Source organism: Eptatretus burgeri, chromosome 4, assembly GCF_056783735.1.
Source record: "Eptatretus burgeri isolate ZD-2024b chromosome 4, Ebu_testis_v1, whole genome shotgun sequence".
Classification (NCBI taxonomy): domain Eukaryota; kingdom Metazoa; phylum Chordata; class Myxini; order Myxiniformes; family Myxinidae; genus Eptatretus; species Eptatretus burgeri.
This window is the reverse complement of record NC_140964.1, coordinates 106,407,620-106,432,028: the sequence shown is the minus strand read 5'-3', so window position 1 is coordinate 106,432,028 and position 24,409 is coordinate 106,407,620. Positions and strand designations below refer to the sequence as shown.

Here is a 24,409-nt window from a genome sequence, read left to right as displayed (position 1 = left end):
TCAAGGTCAGAGATTTTGACATTCCCAAACAATGCACCGCAACTTGATCTCTCCGATATCCTCCCCAGAATCCAGTCCATATACGTGCTGAAAAGTGTGGGGGCCAGTACACACCCCTGACAAACTCCAGTAACAAATGGAAAGAAGTCGGAGATGGTATTACCACATCTCACAGCACTCTCAATACCAGAGTATATTTCATACATAACATTGATCAGTTTTGGTGGCACCCCACGAAGAAGAATCCTCCAGAGGGCATCCCCGTTCACTGAATCAAACACTTTACAGAGATCAACATAGGCTGCAAGCAGCCCCTGCTGAAACTCTCGTCTGCGTTCAGCGAGGACCCGAAGAGCAAGGATACGGTCAATCGTTGACATCTTTCGTGTAAAGCCTGACTGCTTTGGATGCTGGTGCTCAAGCAGATGGTGGCAAACCCCATCAACAATTATTCGAGCAAAGACCTTGCCCGGCACTGAGAGCAGCGTCACCCCTCGGAAGTTGCTGCAGTCTTGGCGATCACCCTTCTCTTTCCAGAGAGGGACAACAAGGCCCCTCTTCCAGTCAGTTGGGATGATACCTGTGTCCCAGACAGAGCACAGAACTGCATGCAATGAAACGAGTCCAGCATTTCCACCAGCCTTGAGAAGTTCACCATGGATGCCCCAGATCCCAGGAGCTTTACCCCATTTCATCCGGTTCACCATAGTCTGTGTTTTCACAAACAAAGGTGGACCACTGTTGATTGTAGGTTCAGCAACAGGGATGGTAACTCCCCTGACATCCAGCTCGATAGCTAGTGGATCAGCCTGGTACAGCCGCTCAGAGTAACTGGCCCAGTGGGCCTTCACTTCGGACTCCTCTGTCAATAGCCCACCACTCTCTACTCTAACTGCAGTGTACTGAGCGGTGGGCATGGAGGAACGCAATGCACAAATTCCCCTGTAAGCAGGAGGAGAATCACTTGACCACATGTGATGCTCTACCCCCTCACAGATTCCTCGCACATAGGCCTCCTTGTCCACCCTTGGCACACGTACAGTTTTATGCCTCAGCTCCCTGAACAGCTCGGCTCTGTCATTCAGCCTGGCCTGGCGACTCTGGTCAATGGTGTCCAGTGTCCCTTGAGGCAAAATTCTTCTTCACCCGACAGTGAGTTCCAAGACATCCACCGACAACATCAAGGATGGTGGTATTGAAGGCACTCCACAACTCTTCAGGATCCCCCAAAGCACCCAAACCACCGAAATCTCCACTCAGCCTGTTCGAAAGCTCCTCAGCTGCCCTCTCATCCTTGAGCTTGCCACCATCCATCCTCGGCTGGGATGGTACCATTCTGCTGGATTTAAGCTGAAACTTCAGAGTTGCCACAACAAGCCGGTGGTCAGTATTGAGGAACTAAGCACTCCGGTCAACCCTGCAGTTCTGGATTATCCTCCAGCCCCCATCAACGAGCACATGGTCAATATACTTTGCCACACCACCATCATTGGAATACCAAGTCCAGCGATGAGCTTGTGGGTGCTAAAACCATGAACTCGCCACCCTAAGTCCATGATTTCGTGCAAAGTCAAGGAACTTGGCGCTATTCTGGTTCACAGTTCCAGACCCATGGGGACCAACACATGGCTCATAACCATCCCTATCAGTTCCAGTCGATGCATGAAATCCCCCAAGACGAGAACAGTATCTCATCTGGAGCACTGATCAGCCACAGACTCGAGCGTGGCAGTCATCAGCCATTATCTTTCTTGGGCAGACAATGTTTCCAAGATGGCCTCCAAAGCCAGCTGCCGACTGGGCATCCTTGGTCGTGCAAGGTCTTTCCTTGGCAAATTTGAACTTGTAACAACCTACAAGGCCTTCATTTGCATTTTGATGGAGTACTGGTTTTCGCATTGGGCCTGCACCCCTGCCTCACATCTTACCCTTCTTGATGTCGTTGACAGCAAGGTTCTCAAGATCATTGGGATCTCCCACGACGAAGCTGAGTTCCGAAACTTAGTTCCTTTCACATCACAGACAGAGTGGTGGCGCCTCTGTATTCTTCCACATCCCTTTTGGTCTTGCACCTTCTGCACTCTATTAGCTCTGTCCCTCCCATGTCTCAACAGGGTGTACATGATCTTCTCGTAATCCCCTTCTTGTTAAACTCCCAAAATCCATGCTAACTGTTCACCTCCACTCATTTGTTCCTATTTTATCTTGCCTGTGGAGCTAACTTCCGCAGTCTGTTCAATTCTATTCTTCCCTCCAGGCCTTTAAGACAGATGTTCATCACTACCTCAGGTCATCTCCCATCCTTACTCATGATCTCTTTTTCCCCCAAACACTACCTTTTTCCATGTTATTGTGATCTCTCCCTCACCTCTTTTTGTTTGCTTGTTTGTTGTCATTTGGTTTGCTCCTTTTCTGTTTCATCCCCGCTTTCCCCTTCCCATTCTTGCTATCTTTCAGCTTGCATGTCGTTTGTTCTGCTCTCTTCTCTTGCTCTCATTCTCACTTACTTCTACCCTTCTCTTGTTTCCTTTTTTCCAATTTGCTTCCTTCCTTGATGCTCTCGCTCTTCCACGAGCCTTGATCGTGTATACAAAACAAAAAAGGGCCTCTATCATGTGGATTGTGCTGAGAGGAATGGGGATATCGGAGTACCTGATATGTCTGTTCGGAAGCCTGCACACAAAACAAGAAGCCACAATGAGAACAGAGTATGTAGAGACAGAATGGATGGATGGGAATTGAAAAAGGGGTTACACCAGGATGCATTCTCTCCCCTTATTTGGGTCATTCCATGTCAAATCATCAAAGAATCTGCCGTCATCTCTCAGATTTTTGTAAAACTTTGGGAACCAATTGGGACCCATGAAAAACGGCAAGAACTCAAATATTTTTGCGAACAGACTCTTGATTCGTGAGATACAGACTAACGAACTTTGGACTAATTAGCACGACGTCGCAAATTCAAATGTCCATATCTCTAAAAGTATAACACCTAGAGAGCTGGTTTTGGTGTCATTTTAAAGGTATTTTCATGCCCTATGAATTTGTCTGGGCAACATTTTCCTACCTCCAACCACAAAAAAAGTTATCACAAAATATAAACTTCAATCGTGAATCCCCAAAAAATGTATCCTTCAAATTCATCCCAGAGGTACCTTATGATGTCAAGAACCTTCCACATAAGTTTTGTGATGGGCACTCCAATAGTTTCTGAGATATGATCAATAATGTACATGTACGTATGGCATATAGGTTCGAAAATCAGCATTTGTAATGTATTATACAATCATTCTAACCGAGCCATGACAGGGAACACAGGGAACGACCATCAATTGCTTTGAAGTATCATATACTTTCATTTTCAACTGAGCCTGAGGGGAAGAAACAAGTGCTGCTGTTGCTGCATTGAAGAGGAAATTGAAAGCATTCAGGTTAGTGAACACTGTGTACTTGAACTCACTTATTGATTGTATAATACATTACAAATGCTGATTTTCGAACCTATATGCCATACGTACATGTACATTATTGCTCATATCTCAGAAACTATTGGAGTGCCCATCACAAAATTTATGTGGAAGCTTCTTGACATCATAAGGTACCTCTGGGATGAATTTGAGGAAATTTGAAGGATACAGTTTTTGGGGATTCACGATTGAAGTTTATATTTTGTGATAACTTTTTTGTGGTTGGAGGTAGGAAAATGTTGCCCAGACATATTCATAGGGCATGAAAATACCTTTAAAATGACACCAAAACCAGCTCTCTAGGTGTTATACTTTTAGAGATATGGCCATTTGAATTCGCAACGTCGTGCTAATTAGTCCAAAGTTCGTTAGTCTGTATCTCACTAATTAAGAGGCTGTTAGCAAACATATTTGAGTTCTTGCCGTTTTTCATGGGTCCCAATTGGTTCCCAAAGTTTTACAAAAATCTGAGGGATGACGGCAGATTCTTTGATGATTTGACATGGAATGACCCATTTGTTCATTCTGCATAATATTAAACTGTGATGACATGGAGGCTGTCGTCAGAATTGGAGGAAGATGTATCAACAACCTCAGGTAACTTGAAAACCCTGAAGAGGAAAAGTGAAATGGCCGGTCTTAATTAATATGTTTAACATATATATATATATATATATATATATATATATATATATATATATATATATATATATATATATATATATATATACACACACACACACACACACACACACACACACACACACACACACACACACACACACACACACACACACACACACACACACACACACACACACACACACACACACACACACACACACACACACACACACACACACACACACACACACACACACACACACACACACACACATCTTGTCAACTGAGAAGATCGATGTGTTCACATTGGGAGACTATCACGTGGAAATAGTGGAAGGTTTGATCTTCCTGGGTGCTAAGATTGAAGTGAGTCGAGAATGTGTACGAAAAATTAATAGACGGTTCGTGTTGGGTAGAACAGCAATGTCAGGATTGACAAAGATCTGGAAAGACAAAGACGTGACAAAACAAACCAAGAGGAGTTTGGTGAATGCTCTGGTATTTGCAGTTGCAATGTATGGATGTGAGTCATGGACAGTGAAAAAGGAAGAAGATTGCCAGTTTTGAAACGTGTTGATGGAGACGAATGTTAAAAATTCAATGGACTGCAAGAAGAACAAACAAATCGGTGTTTGGAAAAAAAATAGACCACCATGTACATTAGAAACGCTTGTGTGAACACAGAAATTGTCACACTTTGGACACATCATGCTTGCAGAAGTCCACCATGCTGGGTATTATTGAGGGAAGAAGAAGAAGAAGAAAGAGACCTTGCACGTGTTGGTGGATGGAGTGAAGGCTGCAATCAAGCTGTCTCAAATAGAGCTTTGTGAAGCAGTGCAGGATGGGGATGTTTTTTAGAAATCTGATCATTAATGTCACCAGAAGTCCGCCACGACTTGACGGAACTGGATAACTAACTCCAGAATAAATTGCACTTCCTTCTTAAATGTTCACTTCCTTGAAAAATTGATAACACTCATGTCTAGCAAATCTTCATTTTTAAAATTTGGCTTTTGTTTTATTTCATAACAATGGTCATTGCATGCTTTTTCTTTTTTTGGGAGGGGGGGGGTGAGTGGGTAGTGGGGGAGGGGTGGCTTTTTGAGACCACAGCACATTTATCAAAAGTTAAAAATGTTTCTTTGTCCTGACACACTCTCTTGTTTTAAACTCAGCTTGCTATTCAATATTTGGGTTTTATACTCTGGTTCCGTCTTCGTAGGTGTTCCATGTGCCTCTTGAGGAGCGAAAATACAAAGATCTGAACCAGTTTGGTGAAGGCGAGCAGGGCAAGATCTGTTTGGAGATAATGCATAAAACTGGTGCCCACATCGAGCTCTCTCTTTCGAAAGACCAAGGCCTCTCCATCATGGTGACTGGAAAGCAGGATGCTGTAATGAAAGCTCGGAAAGAAATTGTCACCCGCTTGCAAACTCAGGTATTTTAGCAATGTTGCTGATGTTGCTGTTTCATTGAGCAAATAATAATAATAGACTATTGCAGTAAACGTTACATCACGATAGTGTCTTGTGTTGTTTTTAATGAGAAAAACTGTAAGGGTTAAAAAAAATTGTCATTGCAATGCTGTTGAGAAATCAGCAATAATTACACATTACTATTCCACTGATTACAAAGTGCAGGCCTTGTGTAATGCAGACAACAAACCTTGAACTGCTCCCATCGGCACCCCACCATGGAGCAGGGAATCGTCATTAACATGCATCACATCACTGTTTTAAAAAATGCTGCGTGGCACAACAAGATTTGTTTTATTTCCAATTTGTGGTGTTTATTTTCCTGATCAGGCAACAGCAACAGTTGGAATTCCCAAGGAACACCACCGCTTCATCATCGGGAGGAATGGAGAGAAAATGCAAGATTTGGAATTGAAGACTGCCACAAAGATTCAGATCCCACGTCCTGAAGACACCAGCAACCAGATAAAGATCACGGGTACAAAGGAAGGGATAGAAAAGGCCCGTCATGAGATCCAGCTCATTTCAGCTGAGCAGGTCTGAAAGGGCCAAAAGGGATTTGGGTACAAACTGATGTGTTGGAGGTCAGACGAAAATTATCCATCTGACCTTCTGCCATTTTTTTTTATGACCTATTAGATTAAATAATGCACTGGTTTGTGTTAGAGGCAGAACTTTAAAAACATAGCTTTTGTTTTTTTTATATGAGTAACAGCTTTGGTCTTTTTTATTTTATTTTCTTTTTCTCTCCCAGGACAAACGAGCAGTGGAGCGTGTGAGCATCGATAAAGTCTTCCACCCTTTCATCACCGGTGCCTTCAACAAGGTGGTGAACGAGCTGATGAGTGAAACGGGCACACGCATCAACATACCCCCTCCAAGCATTGGCAAGGATGAGATTGTCATCACTGGGGAAAAAGAGGCCGTTTCTCAGGCAGCTGCTAAGATACGCCACATCTATGAGCAGAAGGTGCGCATGTACGAATCGTTAGCAATGGGTTATGATGATTGTATTCTTACTCGAGGCCTTTATTCATTTTCTGTATTTGAAGGAGAAATCTCCAACCTTTTAAGAGTAAAATGGAGAACTTATCTTCATTTTGAAGACGAGTGTCATCCTCTGTTCGTAGACAGGTAGAACAATGGATGGAATCTTCAGGACATTTACTTATTTATTTCAGCTCAGGAGCTATCGTTGGTTTAAAATTGTGATGGCTTTGATAGAACCTGTTTTATATTGTGAGTGGAAACTTGTTGGTGAGCATTACAGGTCAGCGAGCAGGAATAAAACCTTGCAAAAACATTGTAGGTCTGCAGTACCAAGTGTTGCATGGTGTTAGCCAGCTGCAGGGAAACCAAATCTTCTTTATGTTATCAGTCGGAATATATATATATATATATATATATATATATATATATATATATATATATATATATATATATATATGCGCTTTGTAGATGCGCCCAACAAAATGGTGCCAAGCCGTTCGTCAGGCAGTGCGGAGATGTCATTCGACGTCATTGCTCACAAACCGCGCTGTAGTTTATTCTCCAGAGAGAATATGCTGACGCTCCTCTGCAACGCACAGTCTGTTCACAACAATGGCCCACCCGACGAGACAATCCCTGAGGCCCTGTGAGGAGGCCACGAGGTATGCTCTCCTTCCCTCCTAAGAATTGTACACACTTCCCGGCTCAACCGAACCGTCAACGGCCAACGTCCTGCTCAGCACGCAAGCCAAATTCACCAGCACGGATACGAGAATCGAGCAGCCTTCGTCTTGCCGAGAGCAAAATCGAGATCCTCAGTATCCTCAGCATCCTTCCTCCTTCACTACCCTCATTACTCGTGACATTGATGATAACATGCATCTAATGTCACACCCATCAATCATCCCTCGGGGCGTGACTTTCTGCCCGCTTGTGGTTGTTTTATGGATATGTTCCCCACCTTTATTGCCAATCTTGAGATATAAAAACATAGGGAAAAGTTAGAGGGGTGATTACATACTGGGGAAATTATCCCTAATCCCTATCTAATTAGCACGCATCCTCCCCCTCCCCCCCCCCCCGGGTGGTGACACGTAACACTTAAGCTCAGTCTCCCTACTTTGTGACATTGATGTCTCCTACACCCGTGGTTCTCAACCAGTGGGCTGCGGAGCCCTCACAGGTGGGCCGCGAGATCGGCAAAAAAGAAAAGAAGAAGTATATAAAAATGTTCTGATCTTACAGTGCAAGACTTACACGACACAGCTGGAATTCAGCTCGGTCTGTTTGTACTTCCGTCTTTCTGAAACCGTCTAGCGAGTGCGCACGAGAGAGATAGATTGAGTCATTTTGTGCTTACGTATGTCATGTTTATGCAGTGGTGGTTTGCGTGTGTTCCATCTACATGTAACTGTGATGTGAACGTACTATATCCGTGTGTATTGTGCACGTGCGCATATATGCGATGTGTGTGTATGCATGTACGTGCCTTGTACTTGGTTCATGCGTTCACGAACTTGAAGTTTTTGTAAACTTTTCAACTTTCGCGGATAATTTCTTGAACCGAAAATGGATCGGTTTTTTTTTTTTTTTTTTTATTTTTTTTTTTTTGAAACGAAAGTGTGATGGAGAAGACAAATCTGCTCCGGAAAAATCTCGAAAGGTTGTGGTGAGGAAATATGACCCCGATTACATTAAATATGGATTCACGATGGCAGGCAGTGATGTTGAGCCAAAAGCACAGTGTGTTGAATGTGCTGAAATCCTGTCAAACGAGGCGCTTAAACCGTCAAAGCTTCAGAGACACTTAAACACAAGACGCCTGAATAGTGCAGGTAAGCCAAAGGGATATTTTGAGAGGAAAAGGGCTGGACTTCAGGCACAGCAGAAAGTGATTACAACATTTACAACTCTGTCAAAATCAGCATTGAAAGCTAGCTACATGGTTGCTGCTCGTATTGCTCGTAGCAAGAAAGCTTTCACAATCGTGGATGAGCTTATTTTACGCAGCGCTGTTTATGTGTCGAGAAATTCTTGGAGAGGCAGCTGCAACCAAACTTCAGTCCGTATCACTCTCTAATGATACTGTGATGAGAAGAATTGTTGAAATGAGTGATGACGTTGACTGGCAACTGGTGGAAAAAATAAAGGCCAGTCTGTGTTTTTCCATTCAGTTGGATGAATCTACTGACATTCGCAATAATGCTTTATTGCTAGTTTTCGTGAGGTACTGTGGGGACAGTGATGTTCATGAGGATCTACTGTTTTGCAAAGACCTTCCCACAAAAACAGCTGCAGAAGATGTAAGGCTCTGCCTTGACAAATACTTCACTGACAAAAGTATTGAATGGAAGAACTGCGTAGGTGTGTGCACAGATGGTGCTGCATCAATGACAGGAGTCCATTGTGGTGTTGTAAAACAGATCTGACAGAGGGCACCAGATGCCAAGAAGACCCACTGCTTCTTACATAGAGAAAATCTGGCAACAAAGCAGATGTCTCCAGAGCTGAATGAAGTCATTAATGTAGCTGTTAAAACTGAACTTCATCAAGAAGAGTGCATTCAACTCAAGGTGTTTTGCTGCACAGTGTGAAAGACTTGATTCTGATCACTTGCCGCTTCTGTACCACAGTAAGGTGAGGTGGCTTTCAAGAGGACGTATGCTTAATCGCCTCTTTGAACTGAGAAATGAAGTCCACATGTTCCTTGAAGAGAAACACTCACCACTTGCTGATCATTACAGTAATGATAACTTTTCTGCCAAATTGGCTTACCTGTCAGATGTGTTTGACCAGTTAAATCAGCTCAACATATCAATGCAAGGTAGGAACAGTTCAGTGTTCTTGGTCACTGACAAAATTGAAGGCTTCAAGAAAAAGCTTGTTCTTTGGAACAGAAAAATGAAGGATGGACAACTTGAGATGTTTCCACTTCTGAGTCAAACTTTGGAATCCACTCCTCATACAGACATATCTGGGCTCATAATCCAGCATTTGACCGAGTTATCACAAAAGTTTGCAGACTACTTTCCAGAGGACCCAACGCAAGGAAACCTTTGGATTTTGAACCCTTTCTCAGTGGATCCTGCTTCAGAAGATGTGGCCTTGTCCATTGTACTTGAAAATGAACTGATGAAACTTTCTGCAGACAGTAGTCTGAAGCTTCAGCATGCACAAGTCGACCTTCCTTCATTCTGGATATTGGCCAGCAATGAATACACTTCTTTGTCAAAGCGTGCCATCAGATTTCTTTTACCATTCACCGCAACCTATCTCTGTGAATTGGGCTTCTCGACTGTAACTGTGACAAAATCGAAAGCACGAAATAGTCTAAAAACAGACACTCTGCATGCCACTTTGCGTGTGAGCCTGTCCCCCATCAAACCACGACTTGACCATCTTATTTGCAAGAAGCAAGCTCAAGTGTCTCATTAAAGGTAAGCATAATGATTTGTTTTGGCATCAAGTTTTATTGCCATTTTTCTCATTATGATTCTGTATGATGGGCCTCAAATTTCCTCAGAGCCAGTGTGCCTCGAGTTGAAAAAGGTTGAGAAGCACTGTCCTACACGTCCGCGGGCCAAGCAACTCTACACAATGCTATCTGTCTTATGAAATCCCTTCATCCACCCCACAAACATTTTATTTATTTATTTACATATATATATATATATATATATTTCTTCTTCTTCTTTCGGCTGCTCCCGTTAGGGGTCGCCACAGCGGATCATCCGTATGATCCGCATAGTGATTTGGCACATGTTTTATGCCGGACGCCCTTCCTGACGCAACCCTGGTCACCTCTTACGACACAGAGATATGGTACACCTATTTTAACCGGGGTATACACCGGCCCAGTATGCTGGTACTCATTTCACCGACCTCGGAAGGATGACAGGCTGAGTCAACCCCCTGGTGAATTAATTCAGTGGCCCAACGGGGCTTGAACTCAGGACCTTTTGGATCCCAAGCCGCTGCCCTAACCACTGCGCCAACACCAGGCTCCAATATATATGTATGTGTATATATATACACACACACACACACACACACACACACACACACACACACACACACACACACACACACACACACACACACACACACACACACACACACACACACACACACACACACACACACACACACACACACACACACACACACACACACACACACACACACTGTTGCGGATTCAGCGGTGGCGGGATTCTCACCTGACTCTTGGCGCCACCCTCACCACAGCCGTCTCCGGGGTTTATAACGCCGGCTGGCTCGGCACAGGCCTCGGGACCTTACCAGTTGGGGAAATAGACCCCGGTTACAGACTGGTTTTGTCAGATGCCGAGTGTTTTCTGCCAGTCTGTAACCATTTTGGTTTTATATGCCAATGGAACGGATCGTTCCTCAACGCGACACAAATTAATCCATAGCGGCAACTTCATCCGAATCGACCAGAATTATTGGGGAACACAACACAAGCAAAACATTCACGACAATGTTTTATTTAATCTATAACCCATTTTAACTCGGGAACTACGGATTATGGGTTTTGAGGTGGTCCCTACCGAGATATACCTTAAACAACATGCAGACAAGACTGAGTACTTGGTGATGTTTCCTGGATGAGAGGAACGTGTCAAAAGCACGAATGTCGCTCTTAACAAGCCGATGTCCACGGATTCGAGCACGCCACGTGGCAAGATGGCGCTCCCTTCCTTTGTCGTACTGCACGCGTTCTCCGCACGCTCTGACCCCGCATAAGGTAGACGGCACAATACTGTCAGATCGACGATGGGTTTCAGCTGGTTTCTCACAATGTCCAGCATACAAGTCCAGGCCTGGCCTGTTCACCAGGCCTCCTTCAGGAAGCAGATCGCAGACAGACGCAGCCATCTCCCAAACAGCAGATCACGACTTCCACCAGTCGTCTCTCATCCAGCCGAGGACAGACAGACCTCCTGCAGTCCTTTCCCTTCCTTTCCTTCGGCCCTGGCTTGCTTCTCCAGGCCACAGACTGCAGACCCGGCACGCCCAGGTCCAGTTTCTCTCCCGGAGAATCACCACTGTCTTTTCTTCTTCTGCTCGCCTCCAAGCCACTGATTCCTCCCCTTTTCGAAGCCGACAAAACTCCTCCCCTTAGTTTTACTTCCTCTTTTTGTCCACTCCCTCTCAGCCGACTGGACGGGGCCTCGTCTGGAGAGGGGAAGGAAGAAGAAGAAGAAGAACCCCTCGGCACACCACCACTGCACAAACAAATAACAGCCTGTGACACCTCCTGACACACATGTAACGTCCATGTTACCGAACAGCCTGGCTGAACATGCATTTAATGTGGGATCTGAGCTAATCCCATATTTGGTAGCCTACTAAGGGCCATTTCCGTAACACTACCCCCACCATTCTCCCGAGGCTCTCCCGAGCCTCCATCTGGGGCAGCCCATGGCAATGGCCCTGTCTAACGTACAGCACAGATCTCCCATTTACTCTAACCAACAACATGAGAAGCACTTAACTCCAAAAACCAAATGTCACAGTAAGATTGGCCTGTCCCTATCCTAGTGTGTCGGGTCACCAATCTAATAAACAAATTCACACTCCACGCACACTACTTAACATTCTAATTATGGATTTGAATGGGAGGGCATTCAATTTTACTTTTAACACCAATATTGGCATAGGAGCAGAACATTCAAAGTTCTTTCCCGTGTTCGCTCCTTCATGCCCCCTCCCGGCAGTATTGTCCATTCACTCCTGCGGGTTTCCTCACTTCGTGGCCTTATTGGCCTCTCACCAGGTGAGTTCAGTCGGCCCAGTGGCCTAATCTCACAAAGAGTTCTTCGGCCCACTGAGCCGACAAAATGGCATGAATATTCGGCCGCAACGGCCCACAATATGGCATGAATCTTCGGCCGCAATGGCCCACAAAAGCACTTTGGCCTCAATGGCCCACAAAAATTCTTCGGCCCATATGGCCTACTCACAAGCAGCAGCAGGCAACAAGCCCTGCATTGGACAGCAGGTGACACAGCAATGGTGGCACGGTGATATCGATTGTAAGCAAATGCAGTTCGGAGATGTTCTTGAGGACGCAAGTGGGTGTAATGACCTCAGACCAGGTGAGATGGAGTGTTCCCTTAACCTTCCTTGCCTGACTTGTTTTGGTTGTTCTCTTTTTTTTTTTTTCTTTTTTTTTTTCTTCCTTTCACTCTCTTTTTTTTTTTTTTTCTTCCTTTCTCTTTTTTTATTAGCAGACAGGATGGTGTGTTTCTTACTCGAAGTTATCTTCATGGATGTGTGCTCATGACTTGCTGGTGGCTTCTCTGGCACTTGGAGAGGGTGACCGAGCCTGGCCCTTGCTAACAAATTTTCCCATCAACACTACTCGTAACAGGTGTCGCACATGAATGGTGCGGAGGAGAGTCCATCGAACCTAACCATTTACTTGTAGCTCTAACAATGAACCAAACCCTACTATGGCTGGAATGATCCTAATGACCCATTTTTCCCGACCTGGCACACTGTTCCATTCTATTTAACCTAGGCAAGGCCCTTTTTTGTCTTTGTCCATTTTGGTGGTGCTTGGCATAATTCGCTGGCTGGGGAGTGTGACTACTACTAGGCCTCTTTGCCTGCTTCCAATCGGGGGTGGAGGACACCCAGCGACCTCGGGGTTCACCTGAGCGTGCTTCTGGCACTCCTAATTAAGGGGTGGCTCTCTCTAGCCCCCATACTGTGCTCTCATAGCACCTATACTGTGCTCTCCTGGCACAAAAACCTACCATGCACTCCTGGCACTGAACCCTACGGTGCTGTCCTGGCACCTCTGACAGCCTTGACCTACCAGGAACCCCCAAAGCCCTGGTGCCCTATTTCCCGACTCACCAACTTCCAATACCACGTCACACTACCAGCCAGTATCCCCATACCTTGGCCTGCACCTACCCCTCATAGTCCGCCTGCACAATGGAACAGCAGCCAGAATCCATGTCGAATCCTCTAAGTCCCCCTAATCTAATAGGTCATAAAAACCTACAATAACTTGGTTAAGAGACTCCTACCAACAGGTACGTTGTTCGCACTCACTCTCCTCATCTGCACAATCACGCCATTCACCCAAACACTTTCGTCATTCATTCCACAGTGCCGCACACCCAGCCCACAACACCATCCAACACCTTTCACTTTTATGTGAAAACAAAAACACACCAGTCCCTCGGATCCCACTTGGTCATCAAATTTATCTGGTACACTTTTTCATCAAACACCAATAAATTTGTCTCTACTTCCGTCGTCCGCTCGCCTACTCCATACTGCCCTAATCGTTTATTTCCAACAATTTAAACGAAACATGAAAATCTCTTCACCAGCCTCATGGAACCTCTGCATGGTTCCAACCAGGCATTTCAATCCTTCCTCAAACAAGCCACCCTTTGTCATCCACTTGTTTCAGGTGTGTCTAAGGCTCTGGCTGTAATGTCTCCACTGCTTTTTCCAATAATCTCCCAAATCCACTCGTGCCACTCGTGCCTTCTGTCATCTCTCAATTTGCAATCACTTTTGGTACAATTTTCAATTAATTTCTTAAATCCCAATATGGCCTGCTTCTTTGGCTCATTGGAAGGGGAGTGAGGGAACGAATCCCTCATTACCCATTAGATGACCCCGCCGCCTTTCCGCCACGGCTCAAAGGGGTCGCGTCTCAATTTGGGGTTGTGGTCCACCCCCTCCTTTTCTCCAGGGTTCGCGGAAGTCAGGTAAACCCCAATCGGTGGAATGGCCTCCCCCTCTTCTCCATGGTTCACGGAAATCAGGAAACCCCAATCAGGGAGGTGGCATCCCCCTCTTCTCCATAACTCCCTGAAGACAGATAAACCTCACTCGCCTAGCCAAACCCCTCGTGTGCTCAGAAAGGTTCGAAGACCAAGTGACACATGTCAGTGCCACTTTCTACTCATCTGCGCTCTTCCCCAAAGTTCCTGTGAGGCTGATAGAGAAATTAAAATCCAATTTCTAAAGCCTGCTCCTTGATGCAGCACCTCCAACTCTGTAAGAACCCATGCGGAGTTGTCTATTATGGTTCTTGTCCCCTGGCTCAAGTTCTGTTCTGGTGGCATTTCTATTTCCCCTTGCACCTCTAACCTATTTCCGATGTCACCACTCATTCCATGCTCAGGACTCCCACACACAGCAGGCTACACACATTCCAAGGTTATGTGTTGACATTCCACACCTTCAACCTTGCCTGTGTACTGACCAACTGCCTCGCACTCCAGGGCTACATTCTCGACCGCCAGGTGAGTACCCACACGCGTTTCGGCCTCTGCAGCACATACCGGTGCTGTAGTCTGGACTGTGGGCTCACAGCATTCGTTCACAGGCACTCCACACACACATTCATGGGTCACGCATACGTGCACCCCATTGGACAGAGTCTCTTCATTAACATAAAATTCGATTCCTACCTTAAGCTCCTTGTCCGCACCATGTATGCATGTGCCCACGTCCCTGCTTCTTTCCAGAGTCACCTCTGTCCGGTCGCTTCTCTCCAGCAGGTTGCACATCATCGGTTTGCCACACTCCTCTGGGGTTGTCAGCTCCACCTGCTGGACCTGCTTAAAATATGTTTCATTCGTCAACAACCCAATATGCTCCCTCAATGTCTCCATCACCAGGGTTTGCTCTAATTGTGGTGTCATCTGACGAGTGATGTCAATCACGTTCCGCACCACTAACATTACTCCCTGTGGTGATATCACACATCCCATATTATTGTGCTGTTCTACTTCCTGGCTCCATTTTCCTTTCCATTTGAGTCATTCTTCCTCTCTGAGCCTTTTTAGTTGTTTGTTATCTTTCCGGAGTTTTTCCATCTCCGTGTACTCCAACTTTGCTCTCTCCTTGAGTTGGTTAATTTCAAATTTGTTTTCTTTTTGTTTTCTATCCCACTGTCCCTCTTGTTCTTCATTCTCCAATCTCGTCGCTTCCTTCAATTTGTCGATTTCCTTTTCCTGTTTCATTCCATGTTCTTTTTGTTTCTTATCCTACTGTCTCTCTTGTTCTTCCTTCTCCAATCTCATCGTTTCCCTCAATTTATTGATTTCACTTTCCTGCTTCATTCCTTGTTCTTTTTGTTTCTTATCTCACTGTCTCTCTTTTTCCTCATTCTCCAATCTCGTAGTTTCCTTCAATTTATTGATTTCCCTTTCCTGCTTCATTCGTTGTTCTTCCAACATCTCCGCGTACTCCAACCTTGCTTTCTCCTTTAGTTGTTCTTGTCCTTTTTGTTTCCTCTCCCACTGTTTCTCATGTTCTTCCTTCTCCAATCTCGTAGTTTCTTTCAATTGGTTGATTTCCTTATCCTGTTTCATTCGTTGTTCTTTCACTAGTCTTTCTTGCATCTCATTCTTTAGTCTTGCTTTGGCTTCTAATTGTTCGATCTGCACAGTGTGGTTCCTTAACGTTTCATTCTCCGTTCTCTTTCTTTCCTCTCTTAACATCCTCAGCTCGTTTTGTAATTCCCTCTCTTTGTTTTGGTGTTTTTGTAACTCAGCAGCTCTTCCATAATTCTTCTCTCGCCTCCTCACCTCTTTTGCATTCTTCCCTCCTCATTTTGTCTATTTTCATACCGTATTCCTTTAGTTGTTCCAGATATTTCTCTCCTCTTTTTATCTCCCCTTCTCGGCTTTCTTCTCTGATTGCCTGCTCTTACCTCTCTCTTCAAATGTTTCAATTCCAAATCGTGTTCCTGTTTTTCCTCTTTCAGCTTTGTTTTTTTTCGTTTTTCCTTTTCCAGCTTTGTTTTCCATTCTTCTTCCAAGTTCTCTCTATCCCGGGAGTTACTAATTTGCTCTTCCTCTATTCTTTCGTTCAGTTCGCTCTTCTCTTGTTCCAACTTATGGGTACTCCTCTCTACTTTCCTCATTTCTCCCTGTAGTTCTTCGAACTGTCTTGACTTTTCCAACAATTCTTCCTTCCTATGCTCCAGAGATTTCTCTTCTCTTTTTTTATCTTCTGTTCTCGGCTTTCTCTTATTTGATTGCCTGATCTTACCTCTTCCTTCAGTTGTTTCAATTCCAAATCATGTTCAGATTTTTCCTTTTCTGGCTTTTTTTTCCATTTTTCCTCCAAGCTCTTCCTATCCTGGGAGATACCAATCTGCTCTTCCTCTATTCTTTTGTTCAGTTCACTCTTCTCATATCCCAAATTATGGGTAAACAACACGACTTTATTCTTTTCTCCACATAGTTAGTCGACTCTGTTGGCTAAGTCCTCTTTCAGCCACCGAATTCGTTCCCGTACATCGGCCAATTGTTGTAACCCACCGTACACATCTTTTTTTTCTGAAACTCGTCTGCGTGCCATTGTGCCTCGTCCAATTCAATTTGTACCTCCTTTATATAATTCTCATAACGCCTCACCTGTTCCAAGGCATCCCCCAATTGTGTCTGAAGCTTGCCAATGTTCACGTAGTCGTCCTGCCTCACCTGCCATGGCGCATGCCGTGACCACGGTGGTTTGAACCGGTAGCTGGGAGCCTCCACCTCATGTTGTGCCGTTCATTGCGCTACTAATAGCCCACTCCCGCTTCGTGTCGCGCCAAGGTTGAGCCGCGCTGCCATTTTGCGACTCTATTTTCTTTATAATTTCCAAGTTTTACACCCGATCCGCTCAAAATATAATCAAATCAAATTTGTACCGTTTTTTTTTTTCTTTCTTTCTTCGCGCCTCTCGAAACCAATGTTCGGGGTGCGAAATGCACCACAGGTCCAAATATCCTGCTCCTGACTACCAGACTGTTGAGGATTCAGACGGTGTAGTTTGATGGGTGTCGGCTCCAATCTGTAGCCATTTTTTTTTTACGAATCTGGCGAATTTATTCCTCTGGGGCACATTAGGGAAACACAACACAAGCAAAACATTCACGACAATGTTTTAATTAATCTATAAAACGTTCTTAACTAGGGAACGATGGATTACGGGTTTTAAGGGGGTCCCTACCGCGATATACCTTAAACAACATGCAGCCAAGAGAGACAGACAGCATGCAGACAAGACAGAGTACTTGGTGATGTTTCATGGACGAGAGGAAAGTGTCAAAAGCACGAATGTCACTCGTGACAAGCCGATGTCCACGGATTCAAGCCCATAGCTCGAGCACGCCACGTGGCAAGATGGCGCTCGCCTTCCTTTGTCGCACCGCATACGTTCTCCGCGCGCTCTGACCCCACGTAAGGTCGACGGCACAAGACCGTCAGATCGATGATGGGTTTCAGCTGGTTTCTCACAAGGTCCAGCATACAAGTCCAGGCCTGGCCTGTTCACCAGGCCTCCTTCACGAACCAGATCGCAGACAGACACAGCCGTCCCCCACACAGCAGATCACGACTCCCACCAGTTGTCTCTCATCCAGCCGAGGGCAGACAGACCTCCTGCAGTCCTTTCCCTTCCTTTCCTTCGGCCCTGGCTCGCTTCTCCAGGCCACAGACAGACAGACCCGGTGCACCCAAGTCCAGTTTCTCTCCCGGCAGAATCACCACTGTCTTTTCTTCTTCTTCTGCTCGCCTCCAAGCCACTGGCTCCTCCCCTTTTCGAAGCCAACAAAACTCCTCCCCTTAGTTTTACTTCCTCTTTTTGGCCATTCCCTCTCAGCCGACTGGGCGGGGCCTCGTCCGGAGAGGGGAAGGAAGGAAGGAAGAAGAAGCCCTCGGCACACCACCACTGCACAAACAAATAACAGCCTGTGACACCTCCTGACACACATGTAATGTCCATTTTACTGAACAGCCTGGCCAAACATGCATTTAATGGGGAATCTGAGCTCATCCTATATTTAGTATTTATACTTATACATAATATTTTGTTGCCATCTCGTGTAATTTTATTTGAAATGATTATATGTGGTCTGGAAAATGATTTAAAATGAGCTATAACCGACATTACCGGGGAGAAGTCATGTGAAATGAGATCACACATGCCTGTAAAGAGGGTAGTGAGCTGAAACCAACGTATTCCCAATAGTCAGATGACTGTGTCAGAATGGCATTCAAATGACTGATTTTGATACAGAATGAAAGTGAGTTTCACAATTCAAGGGTTAAACATGAGGGGACTGGAACAGGGAGAAAAAGGAGGAACTAGAGCAGCACTCGGTCGACCATACCTCCACCAGGCCGAACAGTTTACGTTTTATATCCCATTGAGAGGCAAGATCTGGATCTGGATCTGGACCTGAACCAAAATCGGATCAGCTTGTTGTTGTTGTTGCTGCACCTACTTCTGTCTTCTACTACTCATCCACCAAGATTTGTCATTTGTCCCACGGTTTGAAATATCGTACTATACTGTATATCTTTTTGATCCCATCTCTCAATGGTGAAGAATCACTCAAAAAATTAAACAAAATTCTCGTGTCTGGATCCGGATTTGGATCTTCACTAAAATTGAATCAATTCGTCCTTGTCACACACCCTACCTGTCCACCAATTTTGTCCAAATCCATCCACAACTTTTTGAGATATCCTGCTATATATCGTTTTTCTCCCTATCTCTCTGGTGAAAAATCTCTTTCTAAGTTATAGTATCCGGATCTTCACCAAAATTGATTCGTACTTGTCACACACCCAACTTGTCCACCAAACTTTGTCTGAATCGGTACACAACTTTTTGAGATATCCTGCTTTCATACAGACGGGTGAAAACGCCCTCCATCCACCACTGGTGGCAAAGGTAACAATAAATGTTATCGAATGTATTATTTTTACTTGTGGATATTAGTTATTTGTGCCCAGATTATATAAATCATTTGACATTAAATGCTTGTACTCTATGAATCCTCGATAAAGACTGCTGATGGTAATGATATGTTTGAGTCCCAACTGTTATTGCTTGATGGGAAATGAATCGGTTTGATAGGGAACATGAAAGGATTAAATTGATATTGGACTTGATTTCAGTCAACTTGAGGTTTGCATTATTGTGCAATATCAGTTACATCCTTCAAGTTTGAGAGATTTTAAGTTGGCTGAGTGTGAGATATAATTTTGTGTTTATGAGCTTTCTTTCTTCATTTATTTATTTATTTATTTCCCAAATGTTTTTGAAGAATAAATATTTGTATATTAAAAGGTTCTATATTGGTCTTTTGAAAAATGGAATGTTTGGAGTTCACCAAATAGTGCAAGTTTTTCAGCTGCAGAATTCAAGTGGAATTGGATTTGTTGTTTGGGTTTGGTTTTCATTTGCATTGTATTATTTGCATTGCAGAAGCGTAAGACGACAAACATTTCTGTAGAGGTCAAGAAATCACAACACAAGTATATAATTGGTCCAAAGGGCAATACCTTGCAAGAGATAATGGAGCAGACCGGTGTCTCGGTGGAGATACCCGCTTTGGACAGCAATTCCGAAACTATAATCCTTCGAGGAGAGCAGGACAAGCTCGGGCCTGCTCTGACCCATGTCTACGCTAAGGTGACCCTCATGGAGTGACTTGCCCTCCCATATAATTTCTTTTGATGATGAGATAATGGGCTATTGTGCAGGTGTCCAAAGATGGACAGAAAAATCATTGCAACGTTTTTGACTAAATTGGGTTAAATATACAAATTTGTCACATATTTTGGTGATGATGCCTGATATTCGAAATCTGTGTGAATCCGGTAAGCATGTTAAATTGAGTCATGTCATTGGACATTCAAGTAACTTTCATGATAACCATTCTCATAAGACCATTATTGATTGTTCTTTCATTGTGATTTTCCACCGATAAGTGGTATTAATAACTTGTTTGATCTGGACTGTCACCCTCCCATGAGTGTCACAATTTATTCCATGCGTGACTTAAAGGAAAAAAATATGACTTCGAAATCCTTGTCGTTTTCTTTGATTGCTATTTTTTTGTTATCCATTGTATTTTTGGAGCTGTCAAAAGTATTGTTTGGCATCCATAATCAGTTATGCCAGGGGTAGTTTAGTACTGACCCTGCAAAGTAAAAACAGGGAACAGTAGGCCAAAGGAGGCGATTCTCCTGTCCCTTTTGCACTACCTTCAACCCAACACTAGAATGACCCAATAAAACACGCACACGCACACGCACACGCACACGCACACGCACACGCACACGCACACGCGCACACACACACACACTTTTTTTTTCACATGCATAACACATCAAGTGATATTGAAGATATTGATGATTGATTATGATGAGTACAATAATTGACCATGTATAGAAGTTAACAGCTCACACCGTATGGACAAAACCAATTATTAATTGGACATATACATGAGAGGTTGGGGGGGAGGGACATTCCTAAGCACAAAGGCACGAGCCCAACTGTATGCAACTAAACAGAACACCATCCTGTCTGCTCTCCTTTTTTGGCATTAAATGTAAAGGTTTTGGGCTGAGGAAGTGAATGGTGATTGTGTTGTTTTCTTGCTTCTTATTCTTCTACAGGCAAATAGTGTTGCTTGTATGAGCGTTCATGCTCCTGCGTGGCTGCACCGTTTTGTCATTGGCAAAAAGGGACAGAACATCAGCAGAATAACACAGTCTCTTCCCAAGGTGTGCTGCTGTTCGTCCATTTATTTCAGCCTCAATGTCACATTGCTCCACTGTATTTGGGGACATATGTTTCAACACTTTCAGGCTGAAGATTCATATATGAGGGAGACGTTTTAATTTTCTACTTGAATGTGAATGAGTTAGTTATATTATGGCTCTCCAAGATTGCTGTATGATTTTCTAGGTTCACATTGAGTTTACTGATGGTGAGGATAACATCATGGTTGAAGGGCCTACCGAGGAGGTTCACCAAGCGCAGGCACAGTTGGAAGAGATAGTTAAGGACTTGGTAAGTTACACTCTGGAAAAATGTTGCTGTCATTCATTTTATACAACCTTATTTACTGGTTTTAACAAAAGGAAAATATCATGTTAAAACTTGATCACACTGACATTAGCTCAGATCTGGTTCAGTATCTCAATTGATATGGATTATTTATTTTACTGCTTAATTTGAGATTGGTGCCTCATTCGATTGCAATTGATTAAAGAAAAGAAAAGAAAAACTCCCTTCTTGTTATAGTTCCAACAAGGAGCACTTAATCTCAAAGCATGCTGTTACTAGGATAGAGATGAAACGTCAATTGTCCTGTTTGCATTCAGGTTGTAGACTTTAAATATCCCACAAATCTTTTGGAAAGAGACAGTAATTATATGCCTAATGGACTGGGTAACTTCTCTGCTTTGGATTAGCTGCATCATTTGCGCTCTCTGTATCGACTACGACAACTACTCTGCATGCTGAGCTTAGGGCTGTAGAGAATCCCCTCCCTAACCCCCCTGCTCGAGCTGCCCCTTGTGATAGCTGCCCACTGTTAAACTGAGATGAAACTGTTCTGATGCCAAATCTGGACTAGCTTGTCTTTGGCCATGCCAATAGTGTGAGAGGAAAGTTTGTGTAATATGCAATACCAGTCGGTACATCCACGGGAAACCTACGGGCATAGACATACATGTTTGACATTTGGCTATCGTAAGTTAGATGCAGCACGTAGTTTTTTCAAAATGTGAAATAGAGATTGTAATCTGAAACATGTAATTCCACATATTGTAAAATGTGACTTCAAGACTTCATCCCTCACTCTCTCTCCCATATTCCCCTATTCTCTCTCCCATATTCCCCCATTCTCTCTCCCATATTCCCCCATTCTCTCTCCCATATTCCCCCACACACTCTCTCCCATATTCCCCCACTCTCTCCCATATTCCCCCACTCTCTCCCCCATATTCCCCCACTCTCTCCCCCATATTTCCCCACTCTCTCTCCCATATTGCCCCACTCTCTCTCCCATATTGCCCCACTCTCTCTCCCATATTGCCCCACTCTCTCTCCCATATCCCCCACTCTCTCTCTCTCTCTCCCATATTCCCCCACTCTCTCTCTCCCATATTCCCCCACACACTCTCTCCCATATTCCCCCATACACTCTCTCCCATATCCCCCACTCTCTCTCTCTCTCCCATATTCCCCCACTCTCTCCCATATTCCCCCACTCTCTCCCATATTCCCCCACTCTCTCCCATATTCCCCCACTCTCTCCCCCATATTCCCCCACTCTCTCTCCCATATTTCCCCACTCTCTCTCCCATATTTCCCCACTCTCTCTCCCATATTGCCCCACTCTCTCTCCCATATTGCCCCACTCTCTCTCCCATATTGCCCCACTCTCTCTCCCATATTGCCCCACTCTCTCTCCCATATCCCCCCACTCTCTCTCTCTCCCATATCCCCCCACTCTCTCTCTCTCCCATATTCCCCCACTCTCTCTCTCTCCCATATTCCCCACTCTCTCCCATATTCCCCCACTCTCTCCCATATTCCCCCACTCTCTCCCATATTCCCCCACTCTCTCTCCCATATTCCCCCACTCTCTCCCCCATATTCCCCCACTCTCTCCCCCATATTCCCCCACTCTCTCCCCCATATTCCCCCACTCTCTCCCCCATATTCCCCACTCTCTCCCCCATATTCCCCCACTCTCTCCCCCATATTCCCCCACTCTCTCCCCCATATTCCCCCACTCTCTCCCCCATATTCCCCCACTCTCTCCCCCATATTCCCCACTCTCTCCCCCATATTTCCCCACTCTCTCTCCCATATTGCCCCACTCTCTCTCCCATATTGCCCCACTCTCTCTCCCATATTGCCCCACTCTCTCTCCCATATTGCCCCACTCTCTCTCCCATATTGCCCCACTCTCTCTCCCATATTGCCCCACTCTCTCTCCCATATTCCCCCACTCAACCCTCTCCTCTCCACCCCCTACTCTCGCCTCTGTCCTCTCACCCCCTTCCCGCATTGTGCTCAACCAGATACATTCAAAACATCTCTTAAAATCGATCTAAAATTTGTTTCTGGCAGTAAAGACTTTGAACAATCTGCTTTAATTTTAAAGTAAACACCGTGCCCGGGAAGAGCATTCAAAAGGGGTCCCGAGATGGTCGACATGCATCACATGTTAGACTTTCATACTTTGTCCCCCTATTCGACATATACAGTATTTGCATTTCTAGAGGTCCCTGGAGGTGTTTTACATGACTTTAAAAGAAATATGGGGAAAAATGAATTTTTATTTAAAAAAAAAAAAAAGGAAATTACACTTTTGTATGTTTGAAGCCAAACGCAGCACTGTGGGAACAATGCAACTCCCCCCCCCCTTTCTCTCCTCTCTCTCTCCTCTCCCCACTTCTCTCCTCTCCCCACTTCTCTCCTCTCCCCACTTCTCTCCTCTCCCCGCTTCTCTCCTCTCTCTCTCTCCTCTCCCTGCTTCTCTCCTCTCTCTCCTCTCCCCGCTTCTCTCCTCTCTCTCTCCTCTCCCTGCTCCTCTCCTCTCTCTCCTCTCCCCGCTTCTCTCCTCTCTCTCCTCTCCCCGCTTCTCTCCTCTCTCTCCTCTCTCTCCTCTCACCGCTTCTCTCCTCTCTCTCCTCTCCCTCTCCTACTTTGAAATGAATGTCTCCCTCTCTCCGCATCTCACCTCACCAGATAAATTCAAAACAACCATGAAAAATGCGTTTTCAAATAATAATAATTATTAAAAATTAAAAAAGTTAAAACGTCAATATTCATGTTTTTTATTGGTCCCCTTTCGCTATGAATGAGTCTTAAAGCATCTTGGCGACTGAAAAATTAAATCTTATATCGAATTAGAGTTACGATAAAGCTGCGAGTCAGCACGAGCCTTACAATACAGGCCCATGAGGCCTGAGAATCTATCCAGAGCAAACAAAATGCTGGCAATTTGATTTTGCAGCCCCACCCTGAATGGACAGACGAGCAGAC

General features: G+C 44.7%; 1 protein-coding gene across 1 annotated transcript in view; it reads left to right on the top strand.

Annotated features, from left to right (window-relative positions):
* Window positions 1–24,409, top strand: part of HDLBP (high density lipoprotein binding protein) — a 173,142-nt gene that overhangs the window by 54,483 nt on the left and 94,250 nt on the right. The window contains exons 5-10 of the mRNA XM_085879608.1: window positions 5,317–5,532; window positions 5,900–6,106; window positions 6,324–6,539; window positions 19,826–20,032; window positions 21,022–21,129; window positions 21,314–21,418. Coding sequence (XP_085735734.1) covers window positions 5,317–5,532; window positions 5,900–6,106; window positions 6,324–6,539; window positions 19,826–20,032; window positions 21,022–21,129; window positions 21,314–21,418 — 1,059 coding nt within the window. The remainder of the gene's footprint in view (window positions 1–5,316; window positions 5,533–5,899; window positions 6,107–6,323; window positions 6,540–19,825; window positions 20,033–21,021; window positions 21,130–21,313; window positions 21,419–24,409) is intronic.